Source organism: Chlamydomonas reinhardtii, chromosome 9 (genome assembly GCF_000002595.2).
Source record: "Chlamydomonas reinhardtii strain CC-503 cw92 mt+ chromosome 9, whole genome shotgun sequence".
Lineage (NCBI taxonomy): Eukaryota > Viridiplantae > Chlorophyta > Chlorophyceae > Chlamydomonadales > Chlamydomonadaceae > Chlamydomonas > Chlamydomonas reinhardtii.
Window position 1 is genome coordinate 2,678,539 of NC_057012.1, and position 26,887 is coordinate 2,705,425.

General features: G+C 65.1%; 4 protein-coding genes across 4 annotated transcripts; 3 read left to right on the plus strand and 1 right to left on the minus strand.

The window, feature by feature from the left end:
- Nucleotides 1-34: 34 nt before the first annotated feature.
- Nucleotides 35-7,451, minus strand: CHLRE_09g389851v5 (uncharacterized protein). The gene is made up of 6 exons (XM_043065521.1): nucleotides 4,918-7,451; nucleotides 4,020-4,742; nucleotides 3,711-3,839; nucleotides 2,671-3,567; nucleotides 1,711-2,616; nucleotides 35-1,476 (listed from the first exon to the last, which is right to left on the minus strand). The coding sequence occupies exons 1-6, from the start codon at nucleotides 6,679-6,681 to the stop codon at nucleotides 634-636; spliced, it is 5,262 nt and encodes a 1,753-aa protein (XP_042921018.1). The 5' UTR covers nucleotides 6,682-7,451; the 3' UTR covers nucleotides 35-633.
- A 350-nt stretch (nucleotides 7,452-7,801) lies between these two features.
- CHLRE_09g389750v5 (uncharacterized protein) lies at nucleotides 7,802-10,373 on the plus strand. The gene is made up of 3 exons (XM_043065517.1): nucleotides 7,802-8,248; nucleotides 8,384-8,508; nucleotides 8,700-10,373. Exons 1-3 carry the CDS (start codon nucleotides 8,154-8,156, stop codon nucleotides 9,641-9,643), a joined length of 1,164 nt encoding a protein of 387 aa, XP_042921019.1. The 5' UTR covers nucleotides 7,802-8,153; the 3' UTR covers nucleotides 9,644-10,373.
- Nucleotides 10,374-10,711: 338 nt separating this feature from the next.
- CHLRE_09g389700v5 (uncharacterized protein) lies at nucleotides 10,712-16,999 on the plus strand. Its single transcript, XM_001694506.2, has 8 exons — nucleotides 10,712-12,045; nucleotides 12,271-12,422; nucleotides 12,539-12,740; nucleotides 13,175-13,363; nucleotides 13,555-13,999; nucleotides 14,296-14,488; nucleotides 14,803-14,980; nucleotides 15,211-16,999. Exons 1-8 carry the CDS (start codon nucleotides 11,203-11,205, stop codon nucleotides 15,277-15,279), a joined length of 2,271 nt encoding a protein of 756 aa, XP_001694558.2. The 5' UTR covers nucleotides 10,712-11,202; the 3' UTR covers nucleotides 15,280-16,999.
- A 222-nt stretch (nucleotides 17,000-17,221) lies between these two features.
- CHLRE_09g389650v5 (uncharacterized protein) lies at nucleotides 17,222-26,496 on the plus strand. Its single transcript, XM_001694504.2, has 10 exons — nucleotides 17,222-17,439; nucleotides 17,529-17,569; nucleotides 17,693-18,066; nucleotides 18,213-18,603; nucleotides 18,748-18,851; nucleotides 18,975-19,061; nucleotides 19,203-19,250; nucleotides 19,412-21,175; nucleotides 21,317-25,371; nucleotides 25,527-26,496. The coding sequence occupies exons 3-10, from the start codon at nucleotides 18,007-18,009 to the stop codon at nucleotides 25,591-25,593; spliced, it is 6,576 nt and encodes a 2,191-aa protein (XP_001694556.2). The 5' UTR covers nucleotides 17,222-17,439; nucleotides 17,529-17,569; nucleotides 17,693-18,006; the 3' UTR covers nucleotides 25,594-26,496.
- Nucleotides 26,497-26,887: the final 391 nt, after the last annotated feature.

Consider the following 26,887-nt stretch of genomic DNA (forward strand, 5'->3'; position numbering starts at 1 on the left):
CCGCGAATGGGTGCGATGGTACGTTCGGGTCAAGGCGTGGCTCTTCCTTGCGTGCTTATGATATAGCTGTGGCGTTGGCTCACAACACGATGCATGGATAGCAATACGTCACTCCAGTGCAGGTTCAGCTGACAACCCATGCCATAGCCGGCACATGGGTCAACACGTGCATGGCGCCATGGCACGCAGGCTGTGACAGTCCCCGTCGCCCCACCTGCCCCACACCATCACTGCACGGCCGGCGCCAGTACCGTTTTAATTTCTCCTTCACTTATCTGAAACGCCTTAATGTACTCGTGCAGGTCCAAATTGGCCGACCTGATGCGGTATGCACGTCACATGTCACACACCCCGGAAGGCCGGCACGATCGCACCCACACAAGCGTCGCAATCTGCGGCTTGTCATCAGTGCGCGGGTACGGCCATGGAAACTGGAAAGCCATTGTGGATATCCTAGGCCTGCCTAGGCACCCCCAGGGCTGCCCTTGAACAGAAACAATTTTGACATTGGTCGATTGTTGGATAGCGACAGCGTCACCGCATAAACACGCGTGCACCAGGTCTTGTCATGTACCAGTTAGTGCCAGCCTGCCTGTCTTTGAACCCTCATCTCTCCCTGTTCCGTCGCCCTCATCACTCCATCAGCTGCTCCACACAGGCTACAACCGCCGACCGCTCTGGAAACAGGCACCACTCCCGCACACGCGCTAGCACCCCCCGCGCCACGGCCCCCATCTCACCCGCCGCCACCGCCACAAGCGGGCACCCAAATGCCTCCTTCGCCCCGGGTAGAGCCGCCGCTGCTGCTGCCGCTTGCATGCCTCCAGCTGCTGCGGCGGCTGCAGCCAGTACGGCTGTGCTGTAGCACTGTCCCAGCCGGCCGTCGCCATACGCATCCGCTGCACCGGCACCTGCGGCTACACCGTCCCTGTGAAGCGAAACACTGCGCTGCCACTTCACAGGCTCGGGCAGGGGCTGGACCTGCTCTCGCTGGAGCGAATGCAGCTGGCGCAGCTGCCGGCGTGGCTCCGTTTGCAGCCGTCGGAAAAGCACCGCCTGTGCGGCAGGCTGCTGCTGATTCTGCAGGATGGCAGGAATCTGGCACGAGGGATCTGTTGGCGGCTCACTCGGTGCCGGTTGGCGCCGGATGTAGAAGCTGCCGCCGCCGCGCTCCGCCTCCACGAGCGCCTTTAGGGCCGCCAGCTGCCAGCCTGCGGTATCACCTGTCAGAACCCCGCTCCCCGCGCCTTCGGCTTGGTCACTCCCTGCAGGTCTGCTGCCATCGCTGTGGTGATCCCCGCCGCCATGCAAGAAGGCAGACCAAAAGGCTTCTGCCGCCTCTCCGGGCCCCACACCCGCTCCAGCGACTGGTGCTGCTGCTGGTGCCGGTGCCGCTGGCGGCGGCAGCGGGCAACCCAGCCGAGTGAGGCAGGCCAAGGTGCACAGGTCACCGCGGTGAGCCGCCGCTCCATACGCCTGCCGGGCGCCGGCACGACGTGGGGCATGAGGCCAGGAGGCAGAGAGCTGAAAAGAGCTCGGTGCACATGGCGCGTGCAACAACACACAAGACGGGGCATTGGAGGAGGCAGTGGTGGTGTTTCCTACAAAGACGGTTTCGGCACGACCGCTCTGCTCTGTCCTCGGCTCCGACCTTCTGCTCCCCGCCGCCCGCTGCACCCAGACCTGTCGGGAAGCCCCTTTATAACTCACCTGTGCGGACATGGCGTAGCCGAGCTCGCCGCTCAGCAGCTCCAGCACAGCCGCGCGGCCGCCCGCAATCGGGTGTTGAACTGCCTCTAGGAACAGGGACTCGCCGCCGTCGCACCGCGCCGCAACCGGCTCACCGCACATGCCCCCGTTGAGTGCGGAGCCAGCAGCAGGTGATTCGGGCGGCCGTACAGGAGTACGCGGCACAGCTGGTGACGCAGGCTCGCAGGCAGTAGCGTTGGCAGTAGCCGGAGCCGGAGGTGGATTGGCAGGTGGTGGTGGTGCCGGTGGCGGGTGGGTGGAGAGCCATGCCAGCACGTCGGCTGCCGCAGCGCCGCCACACTCCAGCGCTGCTCGCCTCACCACTGCTGCACCCCAGTGCCGTACGCCACAGCTCCACAGCCACTCGAGCAGCGCCACAGGGTCATGGCCCCCAGCTCCACCTGCAGCCAAACTGCCGCCAGCATCCATGCGATGCCGACGACGGGCCCCATCAGCCATTGCGCGACCAGTAGTACCACCTGCAGCAGATGCTCCACTTGCCACGCCACAACTTGCGGCCGGACCGCACGAAGCTGCGGCGTAAACAGCAGGCTTGGATTCATTAGCGGCAACAGCGTCGAGGGCCGCGGCCCCGGGAGTCAGGCCGGTCAGGCGGCGGCGGTGGTCATCGTGGCGGCGGCCCACACAGCTTCGATGGAGCGCGGCCAGATATGCATCATCGTGTCGCCCCGCGCCGCTCCAGCTGCAGCTGCTGCCCGCCACCACCGCCGCACGCGCCTCCGACTGCTGCACCTCTTCAACATGGATACTGCTACTGTCGACGCCGCACACTGCTGGACCGCGCTTCGCGGCGCTGTCCGCAGCCAGTACTGCCGCGGGATCGCAGCCACTGTGCGCCGTGAGCCACTGCACGGCGTGCAGGTGGCCGCCGCGCAGCGCCGCCAGCAGCACCAGCCTTACCACTCCTGCTTGCGAGTCCCAGCCGCCCCCAGGACCGAGGTCCGGGTCCGGGCCAAGCGGCGGAGTCGATGCAAGAGCGGCCGCAGCAGCGACTGACGCTTCTGCGGGGCCGAGGGGCGGCTGCGCTTGCAGCTGCTCCAGCAAGAAGCCCAGCGCTGGCACATCGCCGCGAGCGGCTGCCAGCTCCGCGGCCCGAACGGAGGCACGGCACCCAGCCGCCGAAAGGAGGCGCAGCATCGGCTCCGCTGTGTAAGTGTGGTCACTGCTGCAGCTGCTGTCATGCGGACTGCTGTAGCTGGCGTAGCCGCCCCACGAGGTGTCCTGGGGAGCGGCAGCCACCACGCCAACATGCGCCGCCTCGGCCGCGGCCTCGACCACCAGGGCGCGGGCCTCAAGAGACAGGCGGCTCCGGCCGCAGCTGCTGCTGTCACTGCTGCCATCTCGACCCCTTGCAATCCCACCCTCCTCGCAGCTGGCGGGCTGCGCTGCCATCAGCCATTTGACAACGCCCAAGAGACCCGCACCGGCGGCCGCGCACAACAGCGCCAGGCCACCCCGACCGCTGCCGTCCAAAGCGGCAGCCGCCGTCATCACCGGCCCCACCGCGCATGAGGCCTCGCCGCCCTGCCCAATCTCCTCATGTGCAGCTGGCACAATTTGAGCAGCAGCTACTGCCGTGTTCCCACTGGAAGAAGAGGCTGCAGGACCAGGCGATGCGCCGGCAGACGCAAGTAGCCAGTGCAAGCAGGCGATGTCGCCGCAGCGGGCGGCGAAGGTGGCGAGGCTGGTCACCAAGGGCTGCGGCAGCGGCAGCAGCGGCTGTAGCAATCCACGCTCGTCAAGCCAGGGCAGCAGCAATGCGCCATTACCCGCGGCCACCGCTGCGGCCAGCGTCGCCTGCGCGCCATGTGTTTAGTAACTGCCGTTGACAAACCGCGGTAGATAGGCTTGGTGCTGTCAAGCGCAGGCAACTGAGGCAAGGCACCTCTCAACCCCTGACTGCAGGTCGCAATCAACGCTAGGCTCTGTCACTTACGCACCTCAACTGGAACGTCGTCGCTCGCCAGCGGTGCCCGCTGCTCCGCTAGCCAGCCCCACACAGCAACAGCGGCGGCCGGCGGGCGCAGGGTTGTAGCTGCCAGCCAACCTGAGGCCGTGGGCCGCACCCCCTGCACAGCACAGGTGAAGGCACGCACAGCACGCAGGCGAGGGCGGCATGGCACCCGCCGACATCAGCAAGTTGTGGCCGGACCAGTGAACACGACCACGAACTAGAGGAAGATCAAGCATGTGAGCATACCACATCGTCCACCTGCCAGCCAGTGTGCGACACCCAGTCAACAACGCACCCGCTGCCGCAGCCAAGCCGCCGTGTGCAGATCGCCCGCCCGCAGAGCCGCCGCCAGCACTTCGCCGCTGAGGGCACAGCCCAACTCCGCCACCAACACCTGCAGCTTGAGTATGCGGACAGCCGAGGCGGCGGCGGCGTAGGAGGAGGCGGAGGCAGAGGAGGGGGCTGTGGTGGTGGTGGAGGAGGAGGGGGCTGTGTTGCTGCAGCTCCCACTGCACGCGGTCGAGAGAGGCATACGCAACGATGGCTTGAGGGACGAGGAAGCGGGTGGAAACTCAGGCGCGGACGCGCGTGAAAAGGATGGCGCGGAGGAAGTAGATGAGGGGACGGAAGGCCATGACGAGTCCGGAGCGCATGACGCGGCAGTTGCTGCCGTCCCGCCGCAGCCCGCCGCCGCAACCGCCAGGCCGCAGTCGCCCCGGCGAAACAGAGCCCGCCGGGTGGCAGCGAGGGCTTCAGATACCCGATGGCTGCCTCCGTCATTGGTCGAGGCACCAGGCGCTGCTGCTGCTGCCGGATCCGCGCTGCTACTGCCGCTCCACGTCGCCAGCCAGCGCAGCACCTCAGCCCCGCCACAGTGTGGCGGCGCGGCGGCGGCCGCCGCCAGTGCCGCAACGTAGTCGAGCGGGCAGCCGGCGCCGACCAGCCACTGTAGGAGCTTCAAGTGGCCGCCGGCCGCGGCGGCACAGGGCGCGGCTGGGCCCCAGGGGCAGGGCGGCTTCTGCATTAACGTGTAGGCAGGTGGAGGGGAGGAATTCCTGTGAGTTTAGATGATCGCGTTTGAGGCAACCACGCAAGAGCCTGCTACCGTGCTACGTCATGGCGATCCATCGCCCACGCCCACGCCCCCCCCCCCACACACACGCGCCCACGCCCACACGCCCACGCCCACACACCTGGCCTCTCAGCGCCACGACGGCCCCAAGGTCTCCGGCGCCTGCTGCCGCCGCCAGCAGCCGCTGCTTTTCCTCGTACGCCAGCAGCCGCAGCGCGTGCGGGTCTTCGTACATCCCATGCCGTGCATGGTACGGCACGGGCAGCCCTGGCCGCACCCGCAAGAGGCGCGCGGGGAAAGCCTGGCGTGCTGCGCGGCAGATCCGGCGGCCACTGCATGCCAATTCGTTGTGCGGCAGCCACGACAGCGCCAAGAGCATGGCTTCGGTGGAGGGTGGCAGCGGTGTTGCCCCTGCTGTGGCTGCTATGTGTGAGGCGGGTTGCAGCGATCCGGGCGGCTGAGGCGGTGACGGCTGGGCTCCAGAGTCCAGGCAGGCCGGTGCCGCTTCTGTGTGGCGGCCGGCTGCGTCGCGGCCGCGCTGGGGGCTGCAGTAGGCCGCAGCGGTTCCGGACGGTGAGGCGGCGCCAACGACAGCTGTGGCAATGGTGGCCGCCAGAGCACAGCTAGCGTGTCTCACTGAGGGCTTGCTCTCCAGCAGCGCTCCCGGGGAGCGGGCCGAGGACTGCGGCGAGGTGACGTGCTGAAGGCAACCGCTGCCGCAGCGGCTGCAGCGGCTGTAGCATGCATCGTGGGATTCAGTGATCCGGCTGCTGCCGCTGCGGCTGGTCCCGTGGCTGTAGCATATGCCCCATGACGCGCCACAGCCGCCAGTGCTACCGCTGCCGCTGCCGCAGATGCTGACGAGGCAGCTGCTGTTGCCTGTTAAAGATGAGCAGCTGCCGGCTTGGGCCCGGCTGCCGCCGCTGCTGCTGCCGCTGTCGGCTATGTGGGACGCCGTCAGCACCGTAAGCCCAGCGCTCGCGGTGTGCAGCCCGAGCACAGCGCAAGCAGCGCCCCGCGCGCCCGCGGCGGGGCTGTGACCGCTGCTGTCGATGCTGGCCTCATTGGTGGGAGACAACGCAGCGGTGCCGCCGCCAGCACCAGTGCTCGGCGGCCCCACGTCGCCGCCGGCTGCGTCCGCAGACAGCTCCGAGGGGAGGTTGGCTGCCATTGTGAAAGGGCATGGCAGCGGCGACACTGCTGCTGAGCTGGCTGCGGCCGGCGGGTAAGTGGCAGCGCCGCGCCATGCAGCAGGTGCAGGCGTAGCCTCTGTTGCGCCTGATGCTGCCTGCGAGCTGACGGCAGCGGCCTCGGCCGCCCGTGCAGCTGCGGCTTTCGCGGCGGCGCGGATGTACAGGGCATAGGCCCGAGTGGCCGTGCCGATTGGTTCATCTTCATCATGATCCGCAGCGGTCCACTGTGGCAGCTGGACAGAGACGGCACCGGCGCCTGCGACGCGGCTTGGAGCCGCGGCAGCCACACCGCTTAAGGCTGTGGTTGGCCCAACTGCTGGGTCGCAGCTGCGGGTCCCAGGCCCGCCGGCCCCCGCCACCAGGTTGCACGCCAGCAGGGCGAAGGGCGAGGGTAATGCCGCTGCGCCGCCTGCTGCGGGTGTTGGTGCATGGCCCACGGCGCCTGCATCGCGGCCGGCACCTGCGACCTGTTGCGCGTGCGTCTCCTCACGTGGCATCTCCTGGCTTGCACTGCAGCATGCCAGGCCCTCCGCGCCAGTGGGCAGCTTGATGGGGGAAGAGAAGGATGACGTTAGCTGTGGTGGCGCACTGCGGCCGCCGGCCTCTGCCAACGAACTAGCGGCCGTGGGCGCCAGGGCAGAGCTTGGAGCCGCGGCGTGGCCGCCTCCGCTCTCGCCCCGCAGTGGCAGCATACGCCAGCTATGACAGTGGCTCAAACGGGAGAATGTAGGCTCGCCTGCGCAAGGAATCCATTGAAAAGAGGTGGAAAGGGTGAGGTCGGGGGGAGGGAGTTAAGCCCTGCGGGATTGCAGGTCAGGCAGTAGCGACTAGCGAGGGACCCTTGGTGAACCCTGGTGAACCAACTGCCGCAGCAGGCCGCAGCAACAGGCAAGCACCAACGCGATGGAGACCGCCTCAGTTGCTCCCGCACCTGGCACTTCTCGGTCAGTTACGCTTGCAACAGGCCTCCGAAGCTTTGGCCTTCAGCAGGGGTTGCAATGGCGACCATGCGTGACAGTTTGGACCATAACCTGCTGAGAGACGTGGGATGATACTGACAAAGCGCGGTTGCTATGTTACTACGAGTATTGGCTACTTTGGTTCGCTGCATCGAAGCGTGGACGCTGGACTGCCACTTAGCGGGGCAGCTTCACAACTCGCACGCCGTACACGTCTGTCGCTGGGCGTCTGCACGAGCTTTCTAAAGTAGCGAATACTTATTTCTAGGCAGAGATTGCAACTTAAGCTACAGGGCAGTCGGGGCGACATAACGAGCACACCCGCCCACTCTCACCTCACGCTTGCGGGTCTTGATGCGCGTGTGACAGTTCGGCAGGGGGTTTCACAGCATAAACGCCCTGAAAGCTACACTTGAGTAAGCCTGCAAGCAAGGCTGGGCCAGCAACCACCACGCTCACAATCCTTTCGAGTCATGCCTGCGCGGCGTTTGGCCTGAATAGAGTTGTTGCAGTGCAGGGAATGCGGGCGCAAAGATAGTTGTAGGGAGCTTAAACAACCGAAACACACCACCCGGAAGCCCTTGCACACCATGTGGATGCACCAGGGGAGGATGCACCGTGTGCAGGCCCGGCACTGGCCGCCGTGTTATTGCGGCCCCAGCGAGCAAGCGCTTTACCCCTGCCCCCCATAAACCCCCACCAATGAACCAGCATGTTAATGTACGGCCCGGGACGTTGGGGCATCGTGCCAGAAGGTTCTGAAAGGACGCCCTCAGGTAATAACAACGGGGAAGGTGCATGAGGAGAGGTCGCCTTCTCCGACTACTATTTATCTCACCCACCACCGAAGGACTTGTATTGAAATAATATAATACAGCAAGCTCAGAAACTTCTTTCCACGCTTCACCACGCTATTAGCAGTGACCAACAGCGACCAATCAACACTTGAGAACATCAACTATCGGCCCGATTAGGATAGGGCGATGGAGTCTGGTGGTGAGGAAGACCTTGGCCAGGTCCTCTCAATTGGAGAGCACTGCAGCGTGAGCCATTGTGGTCAAGTGGACTTTCTTCCATTTAAGTGCGACTGCTGTAACCGCATTTTCTGCCTAGAGCATCGCTCGTATGCGGCCCACGCGTGTCCCAACTCGGGTTCGAAGGAGACTACAGTGATAGTGTGTCCAATCTGCGCCAAGAGCGTGCGCATGACCTCGGGGCAAGACCCCAACGCGCTGTTTGAGCAGCACACGCGCACCGATTGCGACCCCGCAAACTATGACCGTGTGCACAAGAAGCCACGGTAAGCTGGGGGAGCTTATGAGGGACGGGTTGGCAAGGGCAGAGGGCAGGGATGCTGTGGCACAGCGCGGTTTCAGTCTGGCGCCGCCCTCCTGTTGACCCGCAACTGCGCTAAACCTGCCCTCCTGCTATGCAGCTGCCCGGTGGCGGGATGCAAGACCAAGCTGACTACCATCAACCGCTACCGCTGCAAGCACTGCAGCCAGGCCATATGCCTGAAGCACCGGGACCCCGCGGACCACCGCTGCGCAGAGGTGCAAGGTACGTGTACTCGGCTGGGTGGGCTGATGGTTGCTGATGGGGAAGCTGTTGATGTGCGCGTTGTGTGCATCTGGAAGACCGCGGAAGATTGGGATGAAGTAGTCTGCAGGGCGTCCTACAAGGCGTGCCTGCGGATACCGTGTTGGCTCGGCCGAACATGCCGCCTGACATGCCGCCTGATGACCCTGCAGCGGCAAACCGGCAGCAGCGTGGCGGCTTCTTCTCCTCCCGCCCGCCTGCAGCCACCAGCGCGGCCGCCGCCTCCAGCAGCGGCCGTAGCTCCGGCGCCGCCTCCGCCGCCTCCTCGCGCCCGCCCAGCGCGCCGCGGCCCGCCCCTGGCGCGGCCTCATCCGTCACCACCACCAGCCCGGCTGCAGCCCGGCGGCCCAGCCCGCAGGAGCTGCACGCGGCAGCGGCACGGCAGTATGAGGACCCAGACAACTCGCTGCGCGGCACGGCGGCACGGCGCGCGGCACAGGCTGCGGCGCCGCCGCCGCCGGCGCAGTCGCGCTGGCCCTGGCAATCGACACCGCTGACCACTGGGACTGGCACCAGTACCAGTACCAGCAACGCGAACCCGCTGGTGCCGCCGCACCGGCCGGAGAAGTGCCCGCAGTGTGGCGCTGCCTTCGAGACGGTGGCGCGGCTCATCCAGCACGTGGAGGACTTCCACCCCTCGCAGCAGCCCGTCGGCACCAGCACGGCCGCTGGCGGCGGTCCTGCCGGTGGCGGAGCAGCAGGGCCGGATGCAGCAGGAGGCGCGGGGGCGGGCGCGGGTGGTGCGGGGTTCTTCAGCAACCCGCTGCGCGGCCTTGCGGGGACAACGATAGCGGGCGGCCCGGCGCCGGCGGGTGGCGGGACGTTTGGAGGCTTTGGCGGCGCGGTGGGGGTGCAGACTGACGTCAATAGAGGGGCCGGCGGCGGCGGCGGCGGCGGCTCGTTGTTGTCCTCGGGTGCCGGGTCGGGGCCTGGCGCAGATGGCCGTGAGGTGTACCGCTGCCACATGTGCTCGCGAACGTTCAACGACCCCGTCATGCTGGTGCAGCATTCGGAGCGGTGCGGGGCTGCGGCCAGGGTGGGGGCGGGTAGGGGCGGCGGCTCGGGAGCCAGCAAGGACACGTGCGTGCTGAGCTGACCTGGATTGCATTGAGAGTTAGCGCCGTGGTTGTGGCCCTGTAAAGACAAGGGCTTGCAACCTGCAGGCCTACAGAGCAGACTTGAAGCGAGTGCGTTGAGGGGCGTGAGTTCTTGAGACGGAGTCAGGGTCAGAGTCAGGGGTTCAGGCTCTGGAGTGGCCATGAGTGGCTAGAACCTTGTCTTGTTGCGAACGTCTCGTCCGGCACGGCAAGCTTGTGTAATGTGCACAGCAGGTTGATGTGGAGTTATTTCGGTTCTGCGTCTTTGGGGGTGGCCCGCAGGCCCGGCAGGAGCATTTGCGTGGCCAATTGTTGGCCAACAGAACCCCCGCCCGCTTGGCTCTTAGCCCAGGGTGTGCGATGGGACAGTGTTAAGGCAGGTTGGTGAAGTCCCGCAGGGTGCAGCTGATTCCCAGACCCCAGAATGTGGCAAACAATTTGCAACGGCAGGGCAGGACTGCAGGAGTGCGCGGCTGGTCTTCAACGGCAGGGCAGGGGTGTTCTTAGCCCAGGGTGCGATGTATTTCTGTCTGTTTGCCACCGCCGGGACACGAGATTGCAATAGCGTGAGGTGTGTCGCATTGGGTTCAGGACACACGTATATCGCGAGTGAAAGCTGCGCCACGCGTTCGCCGACAGCAGCGTGGCGGTCGACGAGGGGTCGCCGCGTGGGGTCGCCCGGGGTAGGCAGCGGGGACAAGGTGGAACGGGAAAGCGTTCTTAAACTCTAGCAGCCGACAAAGCTAAGGGTATGTGGCGACGACCACATATATTTTGAGCGAACCAGGGCCTGCACGCAACGCCAAACGGACGGGTTCCTTTCCGGCAGCCACGTGCACCGAGAACCTTCTGTCGCTTGTTCAATCAGCCAAACGCTCCTGTTTGGCTTATGTTTGAAAATGGAGCTGATGTCGCGAGTGCAAGTGTGCGTTCGACGATTGCATGCGCTGGCGCCGGGCGTGCAAGGCGTGGTGCCCGTCCTCACGATGCGTCGGGCGCGCTGGCTCTCGAACGTGTCGCATTGTACAGTTGACTTCTAAGGCTTGCATTCGGTGCTATCAGTCTGGGTTGAGACTCTCGGCTGTTCGCGCGCGCCAGCTTGCACGGTGCCCGATTGAGCTCCCTATTTCACCACCGCAAGGATTGACGCCCGGCTCTTGAACCATACAGCTCAAAGCCTAATACATCAATATTCAGCTCATTCATACCAGGGCTGCAAGCTTATCGCGTCGGCAAGGGAGTGGACGGCCTGTGTTGCAGCCTGTCCTCGTGCTTTCCCGCTTCGGCGGGCAGCCAAAACTATCTCCTGCCTTAGAGAATGAGCACAGCATCGGGAGCGGTGCAGAATTCAGTTACGCAAACCCTGGCACTTCTGCGGTGGGGCGTGGTCGTGCCCAGGCCTATATTGTCGTTTCAACCTAAGACATCTGCGCTACAGCAGCAACAGTGCGCCTTAAGCTGTGGAACTGGCTGGAGCGGGCGAGGACTCAGCGCGCATGCCAGGACGCCTTTCTCACGCCGGGCGCGCCATGTGGCGCATGGCGCTACCCAACAAGGGATGCCCTCAGCTGAGCCTGTAGCAGCAAATGCATTCGGCGCCTCGCCCACCGGGCTGCGCAGCGCAACGCCTGCAACCGCGAATGCGCCTATCGCGGCGCCTCTGCTCGCGGGCGGGCTTGGCGGTGAGCAGCCTCAGCTGCAAACGTCGGTTTTGTTCGCCGCGGAGGCGCTACTCGCGGCCAGCCCGATGGGCCTGGACCTGCTGTCCGCCCCTGCTGCCCTGCCGACCGAACTTCGCGTCAGCTCTGGGAACTCGGATATGTCCGCAGCTCGCCCTGCCTTTGTGAGCAGCTCCTCCATGGCCCCCGTCATCGCGCCGGGCGGCTGGGCGGGCGGGCCGGCGGACTCGCCAGCGGGCTCCGTCACCGCGGCCGCTGCGGCTGACGCCGAGGTGCTGGTGGTGGTGCCGCCCGGCGTGAGCGCCATGGCCGTGGACCTGGGCATAACGGGGCACCAGCAGCAGCAGCAACAGCAGCAGCAGCCGGAGCTGCAGCACGGCCAATCGCCAGCCACCAGCAGCGCGGCCACAAGCGGTAACGGTAACGGCAACGGCAACGGCAACATCCACGCGACGGCTGCCGCCGATGCGGCAGCCGCCTCCACAGCGGCAGCCGCCGCCGCCGCCATCCCTACGCATCAAGAACAGCAGCCGCAGCAAGGACAAGGATCGGCGGGTAGCCTGCTGGACCGGCTTAAGGCGGCGGTGGCGAGCATTCAGTGGGGCAAGCTGTGGGCGCTGGCGCTGCTGAGCGTGAGCTACGTCCACCAGGCCACCACCGGCTTCGCGCTGCCTGCCATGCTGCCCATGATCAGCAACGAGCTGCACCTCACCGACCTGCAGGTGCGCGCGTGCGAGATGGTAATTGTGTAGTTGATGTCAGGACGGCTGGTCACAGGACTGCGCGGGGCTACACAGGAGGTTGTGCTTGCGCAGACGCGGGTTAGGGAGCGGGCTGCGTACATACAGTACGGCTACCAGCGCGGCACCGACCATGCATTTTGCCTCCACACAACCCCACCCCCATGACAACCTCCATTTACTGCCTCTCTCCATTGTGCGCACCAGGGCGCGTTGCTGACCACGGGCTACAGCTACCTGTATGCGGTGGCGCTGGTGCCCATCGGCCTGCTGGCGGACCGCGTCAGCCGGCCCAAGCTGCTGGCGGCGGGCCTGGCGCTGTGGTCCATCCTCACCTGCACCGCCTCCACATGCCGGAGGTGAGGCCGGCGTCGGATGGACGTAGTGGTGCTGGCTTCGCCAGCGGTGCAGACTAGCATTGTCGCTGTACCCAACCGCATGCCCTCTTGCCCTCGCGTGCATCTCGCTCTTGCAGCTTCGGCGACCTGATGCTGGCGCGCGTGGGCTTCGCGGCGGCACAGGGCGCACAGAACCCCGTGTGCTTCAGCCTGATCCCGGAGCTGTTCCCGGTCAACAAGTCCACCGCGCTGTCGCTGTACAACTGCGCCATCTATGTGGGCCGGGCGCTGTCCTTCGCCGCGGTGCTCCTGGCGCGGCACCTGCACGACAACGACCAGGTGGGTGCCCTGGAGCCCGGGGCTGTGCAAGGCGGCCGTGGACGGGGCAGTCGGCGCCGGCTTTGTGCTGGGCGGCAGGACCGGCGCGGTTGCGGTGGTGATCAATGGATTGCACACTGACTGGGGGGACAGGGGGGCTGTTGGTCGCGGGGTGAGGGAGGCGTTACGGGGAAAGGTGCACGTGACAGAGGGAGAGGGGCGTCAACGCGGGTATGTTATGTTGGCGAGGATTCAGCATTCAGATGCTACAAGCTCCGCAACTAACTGCCATGACCATCGTCACGGGCGGCACTGGCCAACACTTGTCGCGGAATGGTGCCGTACTCTTGACACGGGTTCAATCGCCCTTGGGGAGTGGCGCGGAGCGGCGCGGCGTGGTGTGTGGCCTCCTGCCGGGCGGTATTAGAACCTGCGCCCTGCGCCCATCCTAGCAGGCTCACTTGGCCGCGCGCGGAGGCATCCCGGCCGAGCCCGTGCGCTTGGACCACCTGGACCGGGCCGACCTGCACTCGCTGTCCATCATGCACACGGCCGGCGAGATGGCGGCCGCCACGCCCGACCGCGAGTTCAATTTCCCGCTGTGGGAGTACGGCAACGACCTTCCGGACGCCGCCTGGCGCCAGGTGCGTGTGTTAGGAAAGGGATAGGGTCGACACCGTGCATGCATGTTTTGTTTGTGAGTGCAGGGGTCGGGAGCCTGGGGCGGGTAGGTCCGCGTCAGAGCCGGCAGCCGGGGATAGGAGCCGTCAACATCAGCGTCTGGCGTTTGCATGTGTGCATTGGCGAGTGAGATGTTTTGTGTGGCTTGTGACAGGTACTGCGCTGGATCGCGATCCCTGGCTTCCTCATCGGCCTGGCCATGATGTTCACGCTGCAAGAGCCGCGCCAGGCAGCCGCCGCCGCGGCAGCAGGCACCGCCCCTGCTTCTGCGGTCGTGTCAACCAAGTCGGCCTCAGCCAAGGCGGCGCCAGCCGCCGCTGTCGCGGCACCGCCACTCACTGGTGCCGCGCCAGCGGCGCCCGCTGCCGCCGCGGCGGCAGCCCCCACCCAGGAGAGCAGCCGCAGCGGCATTGTGGCGCTGCTGCGCTCGCCCGGGTTCATGTCGGTGACGCTGGCAGCGGCGCTGAACGATGTGGGCAGCTACGCGCTCATTGCGTGGCAGAGCACCTTTTACGAGCGCGTGTACGGCCTGTCCAGCGCCGCCTACGCGCCCGTGCTGGCGGCGCTGCTGCCCATCGGCGGCATCCTGGGCGGCGTGGGTGAGTGGCGGGGGGCCCTCGGGCGCCTTGGAGCCTGGGAGCTAGGGCTAGGGGAGATGGACTCGATCTCGGTAGATGCACTCGATGGTAGTGGGACGGGGGAGAGGCAGCTTATTGCGGCCGCCTGGCCCGCTTGGATGCTGTGCATGTGCCCACACGAGGATACGGAGATGGACCAGTCGGGCCTTCCTGTCTTCACGGCATAAGCCACAAGCTGCTGCGTTGGTTTTGGTCTTGTATCGTGTAAACGGCGCCAACGCATGCTCGTCGTCCGTTGCTTTGTGCCTTGCTCACAGGCGGCGGATACCTGGCCGACCGGCTGAGCCGCAGCGGCAAGCGATGGTGGGTCACCTTCGGCGCCACCTGCCTGGCGGCGCCTTGCCTGGCGGCGTCCTGCCTGGCGCCCACGCCCGAGCTCAGCTACGCGGCACTGGTGGTGGGCTTCGCGCTCAGCGAGATGTGGCGCGCCCCGTCCGCCGTCATGGCCAGGTGGGCGCGCAGACACGTCGCCACATAGCAAGTAGCTTGACCAAGGGCACATTGCGGCTGCGGCAGTTGGCCACGTATCCACTTGAGGGGGAGCCGCTGCTGCAGTGGCGGGCAAGCTCGGCGCCGTGCAACGTGTCCAGCTGCTACGCGCAGCAATCCGCTCGGGACACTGCACCCGCGGCCCATCGCGTGTGCCTGAACTGCTGCACACACGCGGCGCACTGCTCGGCTGCTCTGTATCACCCCCACACGTCCTTCCGCCATGCTCTGTACTCAACACGCCTTTCCGCCATGGCGCTGCCCACCGCGCGCAGGGGCATCGCGCCCGCCTCCATGGGCTCCACCGCCTCGGCGCTGTACCTGTGTGTGCGCAACCTGCTGGGCGGGCTGGGGCCGCTCATGGTGGCGGGCCTGATCGGGCCGCTGGGGCTGCAGCACGCCATGATGGTGGTGCCGGCCATGTACCTGGGCTCGGGACTCATCTTCGGCAAGGTGCGCCTTTGGGGCGGGCCGGGCTGGGCCGGGGGCAGGGCGGCGGCAGGACAGGCCGGGGCCGGGGCAGGCGGGTGCGGGCTGGGGCGCTGCGGGCCGGGGCGGGGCGGGGAAGTTGGGTGGAGAGGCTCCATGTTCCGCTGGTGGTTGCGTGCACATGATTACTACATCGGGTGCGAATACGTGTGCGGGTGCTGACACCGTGGCTGGCATTCATTCGTTACGCGCAGGCCGAGCAGCTGTATGAGGCGGAGATGGAAGAAAAGGCCCGGGCCGAGGCCAAAGCAGCCGCCGCATAGGCCGGCCCCTGGCTCGGGCGACTTGGCAGCCTGTGAACGTGTCCGTGTGTAGCCAAGCGTCCGTGGCATACTGCCAAAGCGTGAGCTTGCTCGTGTTCCTGACCAAAGCGAGAGCATAGATTGAATAATGATGAGGGTAGGGCCGTAAGAGGTCACGATTGTTGGTCGTGGTGTTTGGGACCTGCTCAGGCCGTAGGTGCATTTCCCAAGCGCACGGGGCGAGGTGGGCGCAAGGGCGGCTGCAGGGCGGGCGGTGCTGGTACAAACCGACCCCGGCTATGTCCGGGAGATGAGGTAGTTTCGATACCTTCGGCCTCAGACATGCACCAATGTGGCGTGGGCGCAGCCCACTTTCCCTTTAGAGGGAGAGCCACCTTCCTTGTCTGCGCCGCACCTGCTCTTCGCCGCATTCCCGTTGCGGGTCAATGCGTATTCATAAAGCGCTCGCCGTTTCTTTGTATGCAACTGCGGAGCCCGTGACGTGGCTATCTCGCAGTTTGTTACTTGTTGTGGCGGCGCGTTGGGTCTGGGTCTGTGCCTTTGCACGCATACGGCAGGCCGATGATGACAGAGCGTCCGCAAAGTTGTGCATGGATTGCGTTGCGAGATGGGGCCAGGTCGGGATGTTGGGGTGACGGTCCATCAAATGTCTGAGCGGGCGCCCGCCTAACACATTGCCTGATTGTGACGTTCAATGTCTGGGAGCGCAGTGAGCAATGACGGTCGGGGAAGTTCAATGTCTGGCAGCGTGGTGTGGCAGGCGGATTGCTGACTGCCCGGAAGCGGGCCAGCGTGTATGCTGGCTCTCAGCAGGCTGGATGGACGAGCGTTGGTGCCATATGCTTTTTCTTCGGTGCGGGGTTAAAGTGGAAGGCGTGCATATAGCAACCCCAGACGAAAGCAAAGTGACATGCGTAGCCAAAGCAACTGGAGTATGCCCTTCCATTGGTTATGTCGACGCCCACACGTCCCTGGAACCCAGCTTTGGGCCCAGAGTGCGGCGTGCACCGCGCAGCCACAAATGACTCTGTATTGTATTTGATTTGGCTGTTTGTGAAGTGTGTAGCAGATTTTGTTTTGGAGCAATAGTGGAAGAGTGTATCCTAGCTGAGACCAAACGCCACCTCTGCGCATTCTTGGGGTCAGGGGAGCGGGATGCAGTCATTTGCCGTGACTCTCTGGGGGGCTTCCGGCGTTATCCCTTTGTGCAATCATAAGTCAACTGGTCACACGAAGTAGGGTGAGTCGCATGTTGTTGTGAGTGTACAGCGCCTCTGAGCGTGCAGGTGGTAGCATATATATCCTGTGCATTGGCCAGGACGTGGGGATTGGTTATAATCCAGGTCGTACGCAGGGGTTGAGCTTGGGCTCGACTGGAAGGAAGAATGGATTATTGCAACTTCGGCAGCGGACGGACCGGTTGCGCGGGGGCATCCTCGCCCTGAGGCCACCGCTGGTCGAATGGATTGCATGATGTGTAGAAGTCTAGAAGATCTGTGCGGTTCGATGCGGGCTGGGCGCATCAGCAGTCTGTTCCTGCAGATTCCTGAGGTGTCAGGGGTGCCCTGTGAGCTGTTGGCGGCAACCTAAGCCACTTGTTATTTGAGTTGTTACCGAGTGGACGTTGTACAGTATTAGCAATTATGCCGGCTTCGGCTAGCGTACGCGGGCACCGATTCTCCGCGGGCACAGGTTCTGAAGTGTTAATAAGACGTAAGCCGCCGTAATCCCCGCTGGCCCGCTCACCAGGGGCACGCCTGCCGCTTACAGCGTGGCAAAGTGGCGACACTCATGACCGAGAGGGTAAAGGCTGTCAGCTAGACAGGGCTACACGCCAAGGAATGGGGTGGGCGCCAACCGTGTCTGATTGGTCGACATACGCTCGGGGCTCGCTACCGCTAGGCCACGAGTTTGGACAACGCTGTTTTCTCTGATCGAAGATCAAACATATACGCAGCACAAGCGGTGACATTACCGCAATAAACCATACTCTCAATTGTTGTTTCCTTGATTGCTGCCACCTCGGGCAGCATTGTGTGATATATTGTATGCCAATATTTATGGTACAATAGTCCGCTTCGGACCGCCGGCGAGGCGGACCGGGCAAAGTCTGCGCAAAGCCCGAAGGCTTTACATGTCTATATTGACATGGCTATGCAAGTAAGACTTAAAGGGCTCGTATAATATAAAACATGAAGCACGCGCCAGCAACTTGACCTCGTGTCAATATTCGTTACTGCTTTTATCAGGTGCTTCAGCGCGAGTTCCCGCGCAGAACACGGTCCTGCAGGTAAGACAGAAGTTCAGGTTGATAGCGGGTGCGCGCCTGAGACCCCTACTGCCCGGCTTGCGTCGACGGGCTCTTCGCCCCTCGGTGACCGGGAAGGTCGCCCGCACCACTGCACCCCTGCAGGGCCAACCACGTCACCACCTCCAGGGGGCCCGATTCAGCAAGTCTTCAGCCCCTCAGCGGTGGCCAGGGCACAGCCTGAAACCCCAGAAAGCTGCACCAGCGGCGCGGCAAAAGGGGCTCAAGTTGCCTCCGTTTCCCAACACGGCCTTGACCCCGCGCCGACGGTACCTGAAGAACAGCAGCAACGGTCACTGCAGCAGACTGTTCAGCATGGCGGCAGTCAGTCTCTTGTTGAGCTTGTGGCATCGCAAGCCTTGCAGGCGGGGAGCAGCGCTGGGGGGGAGCACGGCCAGGCCCGGTCAGCACCGCAGGAAATGGGTCAGCCACTCGACCCCCGCATCCGGGTGCCATTTAACGAAATTCGTCTGTACTCGGTAAGTCTCATGCCTGGTTCATGACGCGAGGGTCTTCGGCGCGTACTCCTTGTCAAATTGTGCGCCCCAAGTGTGTGTCACCACCCCAGCTAACGTGCATACATGCGGTATGTCGCCAACTCGCCTCTCGTGCCGTTTGCAAACAGGTGATTGGCAAGGGCAGCTTCAAGACGGTGTACCGGGGCGCCTGGAACAACACGCACGTGGCGGTGGTGGCCATGCGGCGCGGCGGGCTGGTGGCTGAGGCCCGGCTGCTGCAGCGGCTGTCCACGCACCCCAACCTGGTGCAGCTGTACCGCTGGAGCGCGGACGAGAGCGGCAACGAGTACCTGGTGATGGAGCTGCTGCCGCTGGGCTCGCTGGACGCCGTGCTGCGCTGCATCGGGCGGCAACTGCTGACGCAGACCAAGATGACGGTGGTTGAGCAGCTGGCGTCGGCATGCCTGGAGCTGGCACACGAGGGGCTCATCCACGGGGACCTGGCGGCCAGGAACCTGCTGGTCAAGAGCCTGGAGCCGCCGCACGTCAAGCTGGCGGGTGAGACACGGCGTGGGGGCAAACCCAGTGCATGCAGTTGCCTGGGGTTTGCAGCAAGGCATAGCTGAGCAACTGGGTCGTAGACTCGTAGTCTATCTGCATGACTGCTAACATTTGCGCCTGAGGAACGCCGCCACCGCGCAGATTTTGGCTTGTCTCGACCGGCGGCGTTCCCGGGGCAGGAGTTGGGGGACGGACCCTCGTCCCTCGATGCCCCCATGCCTGCGGCACCTAACTCTGTTGTGCCGGTAGGTGGGCTTTCCCTCGGGTGCACTTACTTGGCCATCGGCTCATGCACACTTGTGGCGCAAGCCAACACGGAATGGCCTGGCGCACACAACTGACGTTCGGAACACGACCTCGCTGCACAGGCCCGCTGGGCTGCGCCTGAGGTTCTCGCGGGCGAGCCGCCGTCGGAGGCCGCGGATGTGTGGAGCTTCGGGATGGTGTGCTGGGAGGTGCGTGACTGTCTCAAGGGGGCGGTATGTGGGTCGGTGTGCATGGAAGGTGATGGACCAAGCCCCCTACGGCCCCTTGCGTGACGTGCCTGGCATCCCAGTAGACTTCATATGCATGCCCCGACACCACCATGCGTACAGATATTCTCCAACGGAGCTGAGCCATACGCATCGCTCAGCAACCGCGAGGTAAGCCGGAGCTCGCTGCATGCCGGTGATGAGATTAACGCCACGCTTTCAAGGGTGTGTCATTCATATCCAAGGCTCGCTGCCTGCACCCATGCTCTCCGTCGTACGGAAGTCGCTGTACCACCTGCCAATTGGGTGTGCTGACACACACGCACGCACAGATCCTGCACGTGCTGCGCTCCGGGTACCGCCTGGAGCGGCCGCGCGGCTGCCCCCTGGAGCTGTGGGGCCTGGTGCAGAGCTGCTGGCGGGACGAGCCGCGCGAGCGACCCACCTTCACCACCATCACCACCACCCTGCGGAACTGGCGCGAAGCCTACGTCAGCAGCCGCGTAGCCCTGCGGGGCGCGGCAGCTGCTGGTAGCCAGGCAGCGTTAGCGGCTGCTGCGGGGCTGCCCGCAGAGGCAACACTGCCAATCCTGGGCGCTGGAGGCATGTCATCTGAACGCGGCCGGTCCGGCGGCAGCGCGGCACTGCAAACAGGGGGTCACGCGCCGGGAACAGACCTCCTGTCGGGCGCAAGGGGATCACGCGTGCCGCCTGCGGGGGCTGCACCGAGAGGCGTGGCTCGGCCACCGCTGGCTGCTCCATCCCCAGCTGCAGCAGCAGGTGCTGCGGGCGGCGGCAGCAGCACCTGGCGCCAGACACCCTCCTCGCCGCCGCAGAGCCCTGAGGTGCCCACGTTTGAGCCTCCCACCCTCTCGCCTGCACCGCTGTCGCGGGCTCTCGCTGGTGAGGCGGCTGGCAAACCCCAGGGCTTTGCGTTGCGCGGCGTGCTGCCCGCTCTGGTCACCGGCGAGAGCGGCACAGGCAGCGGCACGGGCAGCCCCCGCGGTGACGCGGCAGCGAGCACTGGGTTTCTTACGCCCACGGGTGCTGCGGCGGCGGACGGCACAAGCGGGTCTGTCACCGGCGGAATGGGGCTTTGGGGGGCGGCAGGGCCGCATACCGGCAGGGCCGGACGAGGCCCATCTGGTGTACACATGAGCACGCACATGAGCTTCGAGCTTGGGGAACCCCCTATCCAGCCCGTGCTAGATACCGCGTCGAGCACCCAGGTCAGCAGCACGAATGCGCTACCGACGCCTCCCATCTCCCTATCCAGCGCTGGGGCCGCTGCGGCTGCGCCATCCCTAGATGCTGCAGTAGCAGACCTGGCTGTCGTGCCACAGCTCACAGCCGACGCATCCCCGCAGCAGCTACTGCAAGATGTGCGGTTGGTCAGCGGCAGTGCCGTTGTCGGCGTCGCAAGCAGCAGCCCTTCCAACGTGGGGCAGTTGCTGGGTCCGGCTGCAGCTAATGAAGTACCCCCACCAGCAGCACCCACAGGTCTGGGCGGGGCAGGCTCTGGCGGCGGCCGCGACAGCAACACCCGCAGTACCATCCTGAGTGGAGTGCGTGACAGCAGCCGCCCTAGCGATAGCCCTCGTAGCGGTGGCATGTCTAGCGCGCGCGCCGGCGGCTTGTACAGCGGGCGGGCCGGCGCCGGATGGGGCGGCCAGCAGCACGCCCTAGCAGCGTTTGGACTTGCAAGTGGGCCCGATGGCAGCGCCGCTGTGGCTGCGGGCCGATCGGGGCTGTCTCACACTGGCGCCGCTGCAGTTGACCGCCAGCGCCTGGACCGCTCCCTCAGCAGTGACTGCCAGCCAGGAGTTACGCCGGAGCACCTCATGCAGCAACAGCTGGCTGGCGCAGCTGCTGCAGCGGCAGCAGCAGCGGTAGCGGCAGTTGGCGCGTTGCATGTTCGCGGCGCGGCCGCAGCAGTGCTCGACACGTCGCCGTACGTGCGCATCCGGGACCTAGCTTTACCAGCCCTGCCACCAGCAGCCGCTGCGGCCGGGGCAGGATTGCTGGTGGGTTCGGGAGCTCCATTGACGCCAATAAGGGGCGACCAGGCGGACATAAACGCTGGAGGGAACGCTGAGGTAAGAACGCGTACTGCTTTGTGCAACACGGTCATGCGTCAACTATACCGTACGTTTGGAGCTCTGCGTGTCTGCAAATGACGTTTCTGCATGATGGTAATGTGTGCTGTGTGCTATCCCATGCGCCGCACCGCACCGCAGGCGCTTGCATTCCAGTCCAGGCGCCAAGCCAGAATACCCAGGGCGCAGCAGCGGCCCAGGACAGCAGCAGCGGCAGAGGCTGCCATGGCCAGCCTGCCTCGTGATTCCGCAACCACAGCTGGCGCGTTGTCGCCCAGTCCTGAGGGCCCTTTCAGCGTGGGAGCACCACAGCAGGGGCAGCAGCACCAGATGCAGCCGGACCGGATTCCGCAGCAGCAGTCCGCGTCGCCGCAAGAGCGTGTCACTGTTGTTGCCGTGCAACCGCTTGGCGCTGGCGGCATTTGTGTTGGAGGCGTCGGCAGTAGCACCACGGAGGACCTGTCTCTCAGCAACATGCCCCAATACACCTCATCGGCGGGTACCTTTGCCTTCGCCTCTGCCCAGCGGCGTAGCAGCGCGCAGGCGTTGGGTGGGCGGCCCAGCGCCGCTGGCACGGAATCCACCGCCACACTATTCGGCCCGCCCATAGGGTCCACGCAGCGGCTGCCATTTGGTGTGTTCTGTCTGCCGAGTGGCGCACACGACGCCGACCAGATGGGCGTGTCGACGTCGCAGCTCTCTATCAGCCGCGTGCAACAGCTGCAGCCGGAGATGACGTTGCAAGGCCTGGGAGGCCAGGCTTTCCGTGGTTCTGTGGTGGCGGAGCATGAGAATGAGGGAGTTGACGAGACGGAGGAGGAGGATACGGCAAAGCTCGAGGCTGTCCCCATTTCCGTGGACGCGCCGCGGTCACATGACGAGCCTGTCCCACTGTCACATCCCCGGCCGCTGCAGGCGCCTGCCGGTTCAACGGCGAGCGCAGTCGGCTTACAGGAATACCACCGGCCACACCCCGCCAGCATTACGGCTGTAGCTGTAGCAGATGCCATGGCATCGGCTGCATCGGCTGCAGCAGCAGCAGCAGCTGTCGTAAGGCTGAGCTCTGCGAATGCGGCCGTTGTGGACGTGGACGCGGAGGCACGTCCAGACCTCCCGGCCATGTTTGCGGCAGCCCGATGCTCTGCAGGCGAGCCGGCCGTGCGCGGAGAGGCGCAGGCCATAGCTGCAGCACCAGCCGGGGCCTCGCAGCACCTGTCGCTTGGGCCGGGAGACCACGACGAAGCGGAGACCATGTCGGAGGAGTGGGCCATGGCTGAAGTGAGTGCTACCATCAGCCGCACCGGCATCAATGGCGGGCCCAGCTCTAGCAGGCAGGAGGGCGCCAGCCTGGGCCGTGCTCTGTCCGCCATGGCCACAGGAGCTGTGCCCTCCGGCTCGTCTGCCGTCGGCACTGGTGTCTCCTTCGCGCTGGCTGATGCCGGCGAGGAAGTGCCAGCGTCTGATGGCGGCGTGACCAGCTACGGTAACACCTCTGCGCTCGCGGCGTCACTTGCCAGTGACCTCCGCATGTCCGCTGCTAGCCGCTTGCATGTGCTGCAGCCAACGCCGTCGCGGCTGCGTGCCTCGGCGCGGCGCCATGACACGGAGGACGCACAGCGGCAGTCCGGCTCAGAGTCCCCAGCCCAGGGTTGCACGCCGTCACCTTCACCACCTCCCGTACAGCAGCCAGTCTCGCTGACCCTGGTGCGCCAGCGCATGCCGCTGGTGGCGCCGGCGACCTCAGCTGTCCTCGCCAGTGTGCAGACCCGGCGGCGCCGCCGTGGAAGCAATGGCAGCAGCCGCACCAGTGGCAGCTATCGCTGCCGCTCGCAGGCCGGATCTGTCGCCAGCTCGTACGCCAGCAGCCGCAGCCACCAGCGAGTCCGTGGCCAGAGCAGCAACAACAGGGCGGCGACGGCTGTGGCTGCTGGCGCCGGCCCGGGCACCGCCAGCGACACTGCGGGAAGGCTTCAGCGCACAGCCACGAGTGGGCGCGCTGGTGGGCCAACCACCGCCGGTCTCGGCACTGCCACCGCCGTAGCACCGGCTTTCCTACTTGGCACAGCGCCGGCAGGACTGGAGGGCTGGCGGTATGGACCGCTGTCCCCGTCGTCCTTGTCGAGCCGCTCTGCACGCACAGTCGTGTCCACGCTGCACTCGAGCTGGTCTGGCCTCCTCTATGTGGGTCCCGAGCTGGCAGGCGCACCTGCACCTGTACCACAGACAGCCCCGGCTTCCGGGATGGAGGCTGCAGCAGCCAGCAGTGGGCAGGCGGCGGACGGAGCGGCAGGAGAGGGTGCGCAGGCACGCCATGACCACGCCCGCGCGAAGCCCGGGGCTGACGCCGCAAGGGTGTCCAGCAGGGAGGTGCGGGGCACGGCCGGCACGGCTACCGCACCTTCACATATGCAACTGCCAGCGCCTCAGCTGGGGCCCGGCTCTGGTGGCGGCGATGGCGCGGTAGCCACGGCCAGTACCCTCTCCGGCGGCCAGCTGCTCTCGACTGAGCAGAGCGGTAGCGGTCGCGTGCGGCAGGGCGCTGCGGCCGCGGCACGCGGATCGCGTGACTCGCAGGCGACTGGCGGCACTGGCATCACAGCGAGCACGGGCACCGGAGCGGGCATGCTGGTAGGGCGCAGCGGCGGCTTCATGGAGCTGCTGCAGGAGCTCCCTCTCAGCGGCAGTGACTTGATGCCAGGCGCGAGCGCTTCCAGCGTCCCCTTTGCGCTGCCGTCGACCGGCATCGCGGATGCAAGCGCCAGTAACGCCGGCACCGCGGGGACCAACCTGACTGGGGCCGCAGGCGCTGTGCCCGCGTCGACACCTGGCAGTGTGGGCGTACCTGTCAGGCCTGTTGGTGCCGGCGGCAGGGATGCGTCGGGAGTGGGGAGCGTGGCTGCCGCCGGCGTGGTCATGGGTGCTGGGCAGGGGCCTGCCGGACCCAGGTCACTGTTTGTGGCTCGCGGGTATGCCGCCGCACCCCTGTACGGCTCAGTGGACGCGCCGGCCTCGCCCTCGTCTGGCGCGGCCACGGCCGCATCAGCGCGCCTTGTCCCTCCTAGCACGAGCGCGGGGCCAGGCAGCGGCGTCGCATCCGCGCCTGATGTTGTGCGGACGGGCCTCGTGACCGGTAGCGGCGGGACCAGCGGCACGGAAGGTGGCGGCGGCGCAACGCTGCCCGGCGTTGACAGAGATGGGCAGATGGAGGCAGGAGGCAGGGCCGGCGGTACTGGCGCGGGCCCGTCTGCAGGGTTGTATGGAACCGCAGTGACGGGCTCCAGCGGGTTCGTGGTGATGCCGGGAAGCAGCGGTCTGGGCTCTCGAGGCGTGCTGTTCAACTACGCGGGCCCTCTTATGGCGCAGCAGGCCGCGGGAGCATCTGTGATTTCGCCGTTTACGCCCGCGGCCGTCGCCGCCGCTGCACGTGCTGCTGGTGGCATGACCGCGGGTGCAGGCGTGCCCGCGGATACAGCAGGCGGCGCGCACTACACTGTGCACATCCCTGCCGTTGCAGGCGGTGCAGCTGCGGGTGGAGGCAGTGGCATCGACGGTGGGGTGACTGGCCTTCAGGCGCTGCTGCGCCGCCGCACCAGCACCATGCTCGTCACACCGCCCCTGACGGCCGCGCCGTCCGCAGCATCGCACGACTACCTGGTCATGCGGACGCTGGGTTCTACAGCAGTTGACGAGGGCGGCGGTGGTGCCCGGGGTGGCGTGCCGCCGAGTCTTGGAGCCGGGCTCCCAAGTCCAAGTGCGGGCGTCTCGGGAAACGTTGCGGAGCGGCTGGCTGCGTACCGTGCCGACGCCCTGCCTGTAGCTGCACAGTTGCCAATGACGGCGGACGCCACAGGACAGCATAACACCAACTTTGGCGCGGCAGAGCTGGCAGCGTGGCTGGCAGGCGCAGGAGCATCCAGCCCGGGCGGGGGCGGCAGCGCAGGCGACGGCAGCAGTTACGGACCCCTCGGGCCCTCCTGCGAAGCAGCCGCGATTGCCCAGCTGCAGCAGCTGCACCAGCAGCACCATATGCGGCAGTTCCAGCAACAGCAACGGCAGCAGCAGCGGCTGGCGCAGCAGGACCTGCCGCGCCGGCCGCAGTCGCTAGATTTGCCGGAGCGCGGTGCGGTCGGCGCGACCAGTGATACTCGGGAGCCGCCATACGCACTTGCAGGGCCCGATGCAGTGGCAACGGAGAGGTGAGAGTGCTGTCCGCTTGATGGGGCTCTGTTCCACCTACCATTTTGGTCATGCCCTGCTTGTAAGGTTGAAAGTCATATGCAGCCCATGCCTTTGCACACCCGTATGCCCCTGCTGGCATGCGTGTGAACTCATCGTCATTGTTGTGCTGCAGGGTGGCCATCTTTGCGTGGATGCAGCAGCGGCACCTGGATCAACTGCATGAGGACAGGAGCTGGTGATGCGCTGGCCGGCGGCCGGTAGCAGTGCGGCTACAGTCGTGCCGCCAATAAACCTAGTTGTGTGTCCCATCTCGTCCACGTCTACTTAAATGGTCACGATGACATCACATGAGAAGAATATCATGCTGGGGATGGGACTGTGGGGGATTGCGGCTGTGAGGAAAAGGCCACGTGTGTGCACTGTTACCGTACCTCCAGTCACCGTACATGCAGTGAGTCGGTTTTGATTCGACCTCGTCTAGCGTCAACGTAGAATCCATGTCCGGGTGGCGGGGTTTTTTTATGACCTGTCTCGGCAGGCCCACCTGGCAAGCACTGCACAATATTCTGCCGGTGGCTACATCGGCTGCAAATATCGTTGCTACTGACGCTACACGTAAATGCTATGCGCCACCTATACTGCATGTTCAACTTTGTACGGCTGAAGCATCGCTGCCAGGGGTGGCGAAATGTGTAGTATAAGAATTACTTAAGGAATATCAGAAATGCATGAAAGGAGAACACAGGAAAGGGCACGATGTGCGCTACCGGATAGATGACTGGGGGTGTCTGCTCTAGGCGCCACCATGTGACCATGTGACGGCAGGTGCGATAGCTGTTGGGCCCCTGTGCTAGAACCAATTGGCGGCACTGGAATGATCAATGATGTCGGAAGTGTTTCCTGATTCTTACTAAAATGGCGCATTCTCAAGCGTCTGATGACTGGTTTGGATACCGGTTTGGTGTTTGGTCTCGATACCTTGTTCGTAAGTGAAGGTTTGGAGCAATGCAGTTGCCAGAACTTGCCGATGCCGGAACATTAAATTGCACGATGGACACAAAGGTTTTTGGTTGCTGACATGCCACACAAGCCGCGCTAGGCATGGGGTCATGGTCCGTGGCCAGTAAATCCAAACCCTCTTACCCCGTCAACAGCTTGCTGAGATGCCGTTCGCGTCGTGAGGTGCGCATAGTGCCTGACGCGGCTACGTCGTCAATTTGGCGCCGGTGCCCTGGGGCGGCGGCGTGTGGTTGGCTGCACTCGCGTGGAGTGAGTGCTGGGGAGCATAGCAAAGCACGGCGCTACTGAAACATCCTTGAATCCTGCGAAGCCCTCGGTGCTGGGCTGCCGTAACACAATGAACAGGTATCGGCATGGCAGGTAGCTCTCGCCAGCCTACAGACAATAGCTGGCTGGTGCAGCCATGGGTGTTGCAAGGCCAACACGTTCAGATGGTCCACGCATACGGCATTAAAGGTCTAAAGCTTACCTGTATCCCCGCTGTAGGGCAAACCCCGCAGAGCCGTAAGCCTA

Bases quoted from the DNA above. Each gene is read 5' to 3' on its own strand.
- CHLRE_09g389851v5 (XM_043065521.1), bottom strand. From the start codon at position 6,681: ATGCTGCCACTGCGGGGCGAGAGCGGAGGCGGCCACGCCGCGGCTCCA. The intron at 3,840-4,019 runs GTGCGTTGTTGA...TGTGCTGTGCAG, and splicing joins CGGCTTGGCTGCGGCAGCGG to GGGGTGCGGCCCACGGCCTC. The intron at 1,477-1,710 runs GTGAGTTATAAA...GGCGCCCGGCAG, and splicing joins GCTACGCCATGTCCGCACAG to GCGTATGGAGCGGCGGCTCA.
- CHLRE_09g389750v5 (XM_043065517.1), top strand. From the start codon at position 8,154: ATGACCTCGGGGCAAGACCCCAACGCGCTGTTTGAGCAGCACACGCGC. The intron at 8,249-8,383 runs GTAAGCTGGGGG...CCTGCTATGCAG, and splicing joins CGTGTGCACAAGAAGCCACG to CTGCCCGGTGGCGGGATGCA. The intron at 8,509-8,699 runs GTACGTGTACTC...ATGACCCTGCAG, and splicing joins CCGCTGCGCAGAGGTGCAAG to CGGCAAACCGGCAGCAGCGT.
- CHLRE_09g389700v5 (XM_001694506.2), top strand. From the start codon at position 11,203: ATGCCCTCAGCTGAGCCTGTAGCAGCAAATGCATTCGGCGCCTCGCCC. The intron at 12,741-13,174 runs GTGGGTGCCCTG...CCATCCTAGCAG, and splicing joins ACCTGCACGACAACGACCAG to GCTCACTTGGCCGCGCGCGG. The intron at 14,489-14,802 runs GTGGGCGCGCAG...CACCGCGCGCAG, and splicing joins CCGTCCGCCGTCATGGCCAG to GGGCATCGCGCCCGCCTCCA.
- CHLRE_09g389650v5 (XM_001694504.2), top strand. From the start codon at position 18,007: ATGGGTCAGCCACTCGACCCCCGCATCCGGGTGCCATTTAACGAAATT. The intron at 18,067-18,212 runs GTAAGTCTCATG...GTTTGCAAACAG, and splicing joins ACGAAATTCGTCTGTACTCG to GTGATTGGCAAGGGCAGCTT. The intron at 19,062-19,202 runs GTGCGTGACTGT...CCATGCGTACAG, and splicing joins TCGGGATGGTGTGCTGGGAG to ATATTCTCCAACGGAGCTGA.